The sequence below is a fragment of the Solanum pennellii genome, chromosome 7, assembly GCF_001406875.1.
Source record: "Solanum pennellii chromosome 7, SPENNV200".
Lineage (NCBI taxonomy): Eukaryota > Viridiplantae > Streptophyta > Magnoliopsida > Solanales > Solanaceae > Solanum > Solanum pennellii.
The window spans coordinates 76441932-76450618 of NC_028643.1; the positions used below are offsets into that span (position 1 = coordinate 76441932).

An 8687-nucleotide genomic window follows, 5' to 3' on the forward strand; every position below is an offset into this window, starting at 1 on the left:
GTCATGAATGCTCTCAAAAGTTGAAGTGTCTTACAAAACTATTCATTTTTATGTATTCTAGTTCACTACTAAGCGTCGTTATGTTCATAAAGGCAAACTACAGCGTCACTCTTTTACATTTATGTTTAGTTAATATCCTTAGATTAGCTTTTATAAAATCGTGAGTAGAAATATATTCCAATATAACATTATTCTAAATGGAAAATATGTTTGTAACTATAGAATATTTATGATATCTCTTATTCTAAATATGTTTGTAACTATAGAAATATATATATGGGTACTGGAATTATAATTTATTCAATCCAAGCACCACTTATATGAATAAATACCAGTTATATCGACCTCTACAAAAACCCTTTAATATTCAACTGAAAATGTCTTTCTTTATTTATTTTTTTCAAGATTTTAGAAAAGTAAGGTGTTTGATCAAATTTATGGGACAAAATAAATCCTCTTGAAGTAGCAGCAGTTATTTTTCAGAAGCTAAAAATATAAAAGCAAATTCCAAAAACATTTTTTTTGAAAAATAGTTTTAAGAAAAATACACTTTAAAAACACTTCTAAAATTAATAAGCCAAATACAAACTTCTCATCAAAAATATTTTTTTAATAACACTTCCCAAAATAGTTAATTTAAAAAGCTTGATCAAACAGACTATGATTTATATATCCAATATATATGCCTACTTCACTTTTCAAAATGCTTATTTTAGAAAAATACAGTGTTTGATCAAACTTTTGAATGGAAATAAATGCTTATGTAGAGAGAAAATAAACTTTAGAAGCATTAGGGAAAAAATCGCCAAAAACTAATTGCTATTCAAAAGTAATTTTAAAATTAATTTAACCAAACACAAACAACTTCTTACCAAATTTTTTTTTAAAAAAAAATAGTTGATTTTAGAAACTTGACCTATTTTCTACTTCAATAATGGCTACTTCATTACTATATAAACTACAAGAGCCGAGGAGGATCTATCAGAAATAATCTATCAAACATTCATTCACAAAGTAAGGGTAAGACTACGTACCGTTAAGTTGAGGTTGATGTACAACCTACATTCCTCCCTGCAACACAAGATATAACCAGAACACATAGATAGATACAACAAACATGCAAAGATTGAACAAGAAGTACAAATCTGTACAACTTAATGTCTTACAGATTTAAGGTTTTAAGGTTCAACAGCTAAATGTTTTCGAGAGATGGACTGCTAAGCAAAGTATATACAAGTTTATAATACAGTTTCAGCAACAGCTCCACATCTCGGAGGTTTAAATATTAAACGAAAACATCAGTCACCACCTGTAGTCACCACCTCCTTGTCCTTCTTCTCAGTTGACAAGGCTTTTGATTTGCAGATCGCGCAGCTGTTCTTCACAGCTAGCCATTTCTTTACACAATCTTCGTGGTACTCATGACCACAATTCAGAATCCCTATCTTCTCCCCATCCTTGTAGTCAGACTGCAATAACGCGTGTAAAGGATTCAAGACAATGACATAAAGGCCGAGGTGAGATTGTGTGTGATAAGGAAAACTTATAAGGATTCATGAGAATGTTTTGATGAATTTAAGACTTGGGAAGAAAATGGAAATATAAACATTGCGTAGAGTGTAAGTCAGCGAAGGAGTAATACCTGGCATATAACACAGACAGTTTTCTGGTCTTCATCAGATGCAACATTTTCCAGAGGGGTAGGAGTCTCGGTAGATAAAAATATTCTCGTTTTCAAATTGGCAGCGATGATGTCCTCGGACAAACCAAGTGTCACATTGCCAATTCGCTCCCCCAATGCAAGAAGCTCCTGGATAGATATTTGATATTAAAGGGTAAGTTTGCTGAAAATATCAAGCATGCAAATATGAAATAACCTACAATTGCACTTACCTCATAGGACATGCGATCCACGTCCAATCGCATATCTCTGTGCTGATCAACAATAGCCACTCCACGAAATCTTGGAACACCCAGCATTGACACTCCCTAGTAAAATCAAAAAGAAAGAGATACAACATCCAATCCCATTACTTCAACCGCATGAAACTGCACTACAATAAAGATAACAAGAAAGAACTATTATAATGCAATAAATTTTCCATCTTGTGGCAAAACTCTTACAGTACGGAGGTTGTGGTGGCTAGCATTTGTTCCACGGATCGTGAGTTCCCTTTGATGAGGTCTGTACATTCTATAGTCAGACGGAAGCAAGGGTCCCATATTGGACGAAGTAAGTTGTAGTTGTCTGCCTGGAGATGCTGTCATCTGAGCATAGGTGCTCACTGTGTGGCCTGCCATACTTTGCATGTTAGGTGACAGATGAGGATGGTACTGCGGTGATCCTTGAGGAATGGGTGGATACATGAAACCAGTCAAACCCCCGTTGCTGGAAGGTATTTGATAACCTTGCATAGCCATGTTTCCAGCACCTATCACATAGCCTCCGGCACCAACTAAAGTATATAGAAAGAAGCAGAAGAAAGATACAGTCAGTTAATATGTTATTCCGACACTTAGAATAAAGATCACAAATTGCTGTTGATAATTTGACGAAAGAGAAAAACCAAGGCTTTCCTGGATTGTCAGAAAATGAAATGAAATAACCATTAGGTAATAAACATTGAAAAAAGGAGACGTATGCCACATAAAATGTGAAGATGCAATAGGAAAGATTAAGATGTGGTTCAAGTGGATTGTCACTTTTAAATTTGTAAGAAGAAAGGACAGCTGACATATGCATTGCTCAACTTGGCAGCACGCTAATAGCTCGTAAGAAAACAAAGTTTAGAAGAACAAAAAGATCAACTAAGCTAAATAGACACTCAAAAGTCATAAATGTAAATTAAAACTAGAAGAGTAGTTACCGGGCGGATAGGTTATAGGAGCAGCCTGACTCCAGGCCCAAGATGGAGCTGTACTGCCGCTGCTACTGGAAGGCATGTTCAGCCAAGGATTGCCAGGAAACTGATAGGCTTGGCCTACATAGTTTCCTTGAAGCAGATAATTATTGTTATTTTGCAATACAGTATCTGGACCACCAGCAGATCTGCTCCCACTTCTCTGTACTCCATTTTCAAGGAGCAGTGCTGAGCCACTCACTACATGCGCACGAGATACAGAATCATCTGTAGTGCCTGAGACTGGAAGCCCATCATGTAACCCATGATTTGCTGGAACGGGCAAATCCATAGTTGCAGACATAGCACCATTTTGAAGGAGTGGTGCCGAGTCACTCCCTCCAGACTCGCGTGATACAGAATCATCTGTAGTGCCTGAGACTGGAAGCCCATCACGTAACACATGATTTGCTGGAACGGGAAAATCCATAGTTGCTGAAGTAACACCATTTCCAAGGAGTGGTGCTGAGTCACTCCCTCCATGCTCGCGTGAGACAGAATCATTTGTAGTGCCTGAGACTGGAAGGCCATCACGTAACACATGATTTGCTGGAACAGGCAAATCCATAGTTGCAGATGTAGCACCATTTCCAAGGTGTGGTGCTGAATCACTCCCTCCATGCTCGCGTGAGACAGAATCATCTGTAGTGCCTGAGACTGGAAGCCCAACACGTAACCCATGATTTGCTGGAACTGGCAAATCCATAGTTGCAGATGCAGTACCATTTTCAAGGAGTGGTGCTGAGTCACTCCCTCCATGCTCGCGTGATACAGAATCATTTGAAGAAACATCAGACTCATTTGCTGTTGTGATGACGGGAGCAGCGGAAGTACTAGGCCCTGCCAGAGCAGAATGATGTTGAAGATTTCCAGAGTTGCCTGCAACATCCCTTTGCTTAGATGACTCTCTGGTACTGTCCATACGAGGATCGTTCCTACCTAAGTTATCTGCGTTATTTCCTGTGCTGCCCTGAGTGCCTGAGACTGGAAGCCCATCACGTAACCCATGATTTGCTGGAACTGGAGAAGTCCTCAATGCAGCTGGAGCTGCCACATAAGGGTAAAAGTAATTTGCTGGTGGTGTAAATGCTGCGCCAACATTGGTAATATAATGCCACTGTTGAATCCCATTGGCCGGTGGCCTCCCATAAACTAGAGCACCCTCTTGATGGCCTGGTAGATGAGGCACATAGAAATTACCAAGGCTTCCTGGAGCTGGCACAGTGGTGTTAACGTTTGGATGCGGAAAAGTTGTAAAGCTCCCATGCATCATACAAGGCTCTGGATAAATATACGCTTGACTCCGCTGATCTGCTCCCAAAGTCATGAAGTGATTACTGTGGGGCGTATTCCTTTCCCCCATGATATCGAGTACAATCTTGTGGATAATATCTGGTCAGAGAAGAATAAACAGTCATGCAAAACTACATGCCAATACATGCATTAACTAAGAAATCACATGCATTCAGTATCTGCCAGCTGATATGATTCCGATTTATTTAAACTTAAAAGTTCAATGCTAATATGTAAATGTTTACTGGCATTCATCTCAAAAAGCACACTTCAAAGTTACCAAGATCCCATTCAAAAGTTCTAGGGGTATCCTCTTAAATTCAGAAGTTTACTTACGTAACACAAACCATCATAGACATACACCATGCAACAATAGAACCCGAGTATAAATTGTTTTCTTGATATGCAGTTGTTACATAAGGTAAAGAGTAACCAAACCATGCAGAAAGAGAAGCAGGAATAAGACGAAGCGAATATGGCACGTGAATAGACAGCAAGCTACTATTACGACTCATACCATTCTTAAACAGACAACAGAGACGATAAGTAGAAGCAATTCATGCATCCACTATTGTCAAGAAATCTGTCTTACACACTACTGCAATGTACTTTAATAAGGAAAAAAGTAAAAATGGATATAGGAAACATGATTAAATAAGGGAAATAACTCCTCCCCTAAATACATGTTAACGTGACTAGACCTCCTTCGTTGAAACCTCCTAATGGACTAGATAATTGCAAACATGAAAGAGTACCCTTCGTTCATTTGATTGTCTTTCAGAAAAGAAGTAGTGACAAAATTGACAACCTAGATAAACCTTCACAACTCACAGTTGTAAAAAGGCCACCTTTACTCCCTTAGCCAGTCAAAAACCAAAGACTTGAAGTCTACAAAGTCCACATGACAGTGATGAGCTCAAGCAAAGAAAAAAAGAAGGATCATTGAGCGGATACGAAACTTAGTATAAATGATTGTATAAGTGACAAGAAGAAGAAAAATTGGGTAGTATAAAGTTAACTATCAGGTACCAAAAGTTATCTGATTTCCCTTACAGGTTAAGACGTTAAGTCAAACGGCTAGTAAAAACTACACGAGTAGAAAAAGGTCAGAACAAGTAGCATCCACATAAGGTGTGTTCCATCATTCATGGATTGATATCAAGATTTTTAAAAACTCAAAGTCATCAGACTCAATATGAGATATACTAGATAAAGAACTTGTATCACGCTGTTGAGCTAGCTGTAGTAGTCCACACAGAGTGACTTTTAGCTAAAACTGTTATCACGGAGTTCAGCTAGCTGAACGAAGATTTGCTTTTCTTTCCTTGGTAGCTCAAAGAACAAAAAGCTTTAGAAAAGTCAAGCAGAATAGGAAGCTAGGTTCCTAAGGGAAATGGCTATAAACAATCGTAACAAGAACACAGACTTGAATTTTAAACCAGTAGTTTATAAATTCAACAAACCCTGATAACTGAGGTTAACCAAGGCAAAAACAACTTCGTAAACCTTTTCTTTATAAGACATAACCTCAAAAACTAGAAAAAAAATACATACACTGATCAAACACCGTTCAAAGTTCCAAGTAAAATTCAACAACTGTTAGTCAAGAAAAAAATGCGCAAAATCTTCACTCCCAAATTAAGTAGGGTTTACTCTCAAAATCCCTTCTCTCTTTTTTTTCATTTTCATTTCCCTTTTTTGATCAAGCAAGAGCTTGATTTTTTCTTCTTATAAACGGTGGTGTTCAATCCAGCTTGCACAAACCTCGATTGTTTCGCCAGTTACCTCCTACCTCCCACAAACACAAGTGATTAATCTTACCAATGCTCAGACAGATACGACGAAACCACCAAGTGTTTTCGTCCACCATTTCATTCAAACAAAACACTTAGTAAACAAATTTAAAACCTTCAAACTTTTCACCTTTTTTTTTTCTTTCCAAAACAATCAAGATCATCCCATTTTGAAAAATCATTCTTTTAGTATCCACATTTAAGTAAATTCTAAAATGAAAACACACAAAAACTAGTTATAGACTTAAAGAAACAATATATATATATTAAAAAATACTTTGAAGATGTTTTCACCTTTATTTTCTTTCCAAAACAATCAAGAACATCACCATTTTGAAAAAAACACTCTTCTATATCCCCATTTAAGTTAATTCCAAAATGAACACACACAAACACTAAACATAAACATTAAAAAAAAAAAAAACAATCTTTAACATTTTTTCAGTGAGAATCAACATGCAACTGATATAAAAAACTTCAAGAAATGCAATTCACTAATAAAAACTAAACTTTACCTTTCACAAAAAACTTCACAACAACTTGAAACACCTACAAAAAACAAACAAAAAGCCCTAAATTCAAGTTAGATATAAAATGTAAACGATGATCAATGATCATAAAAATGAACTCCAACAAAACCCCACAAAATTTTTCTTCTTCTAACCAAATGCTGCACTTCCACAAAGATTAATTAGCAACAAAAAAAAAAATTGTAACCGACCAAAAAAAAAAAAACACTTCTAAGCAAAAAGAAAACTGAAAATTCCGATTAAAACCATCAAAAGAAGCAGAAAAACTAACCCAAATTGAGCTTGATGAAGAATTGCAAATGAAAAATTGAGAGAGAAATAGTTGATTACCTCAAAAAAAACTGAAGCATTAACACATGTTTTTTGCTCTTATGAAGAAAAACTATGAACTCACTGGTTTGTTTTTCCTGTGTATTTTTCCTGGACTTAACTGCAACGTGGCTAATACATTTTTGTCATTATTTACTTTCATTTATTTCTTAATTACAATTATCATCCCTCAACTATTCAAAAATAATTAACTTTAATCTATTTTTACTTTGTTTTGAACGAGATTAGTGAAAAAAATTACAAAAAGATCCATTACGTTTGAGAAACATAAAAAGAAACGCTCATTAAATATAGGATAAGACAGTTACAGTCCTTTTGAACAAGCCTCGTTCATATCGAAGACTGTAAGAAAATACAAAAATAGTCCTTTAACTTTAATGAAAAAGTTGAAACTGCACGTTAAGTATGTGATAGAACAGATGTAGTCCTACTTCTAGAATCTTGTTGGTATCGAAAAGTATTTGGAAAATATAAAATAGTCCCTGGAGTTTTAAGAAAAGTTTTAAATTGTTTGTTAAATATTGGATAGAACAATTATAGTCCTCCTAAACCAACCTCGTGGATATCGAAAACTATTAAAAAAAAACAAAATAGTCCCTTTAGTTTGATAAAAAAAATCAAAATTGCCCGTTAAATATACGATGAAACAATTATACTCCTCCTATTTGAACCTCGTTGATATCGAACATTATTAGGAAATACAAAATAATCCCTTAATTTTGAAAGAAAATTAAAAAAATGTCCGTTATATATAAGATAGAACAATTATAGTCCTCTTACATGAACCTTGTTGGTATCGAAAAGTATTGAAAAATATAAAATAGCCCCTCGAGTTTTAAGAAAAGTTTAAAATTGTTTGCTAAATATTGCATAGAACATTTATGGTCCCTCTAACCAAACCTTGTTGGTATCGAAAAGTATTGGAAATTACAAAATAGTCACCGACGTTTGAAGAAAAGTTTTAAATTGTTTGTTAAATATTGGATAGAACAATTATGGTCCCTCTAAATGAACCTTGTTGGTATCGAAAAGTATTGGAAATTACAAAATAGTCCAATAAGTTTGAAGAAATATTTAAAATCGCCTGTTAAATATATGATAGAACAATTGTGGTCCTCTTACATTAACCTTGTTGGTATCGATTATTATTAAGAAACACAAAATAGTCCCTTAAGTTTGAAGTAAAAATTAAAATCCCTCGTTAAATATACGATAGAACAATTATAGTCATCTTACATGAACATCTTTGGTATTGAAGATTATTAGAAAATACAAAATAATCCCTTAACTTTGAAGAAAAAATTAAAATCGCCCATTAAAAATACGATAGAACAATTATAGTCCTCTTACATGGACCTAGTTGGTACCAGATATTATTAGGAAATACAAAATAGTCCTTTAAGTTTAAAGAACTTTAAATCGTCCATTAAATATACATAGAACAATTATAATCCTCCTACACGAACCTCATTGTTATCGAATATTATTAGGACATACAAAATAGTCCTTTAAGTTTGAAGAAAAATTTAAAATCAATCATTAAGTATACGATATAACAACTACAGTCCTCCGACATAAACCTCGATGATATCAAAAAATGTTAAAAGACTCAAAATAATCTCTCAAGTTTGGACGTGAACTCATAATTTTCCCTCAAATATACAAAAGAACACTTATAGTCATTCTACACAAACATTATTAGTATCGGAGATTATTTTTTAAAAAAGTACAAATTAGTCTTTTAAGTTTGTAGAAAAATTTAAAATCGTAATATACGATAAAATAATTATAATCCTTCTACACGAACATCTTTTAGATTGAAGATTATTAAAAATATTCAA

The 8687-nt window shown here is 34.6% G+C and overlaps 1 protein-coding gene across 1 annotated transcript; it reads right to left on the reverse strand.

Moving 5' to 3' along the window:
• Positions 1-1126: 1126 nt before the first annotated feature.
• LOC107024689 (probable E3 ubiquitin-protein ligase ZFP1) lies at positions 1127-6937 on the reverse strand. Its single transcript, XM_015225676.2, has 7 exons — positions 6847-6937; positions 6502-6535; positions 2868-4292; positions 2125-2456; positions 1894-1989; positions 1643-1810; positions 1127-1469 (listed from the first exon to the last, which is right to left on the reverse strand). The coding sequence occupies exons 3-7, from the start codon at positions 4261-4263 to the stop codon at positions 1299-1301; spliced, it is 2163 nt and encodes a 720-aa protein (XP_015081162.1). The 5' UTR covers positions 4264-4292; positions 6502-6535; positions 6847-6937; the 3' UTR covers positions 1127-1298.
• Positions 6938-8687: the final 1750 nt, after the last annotated feature.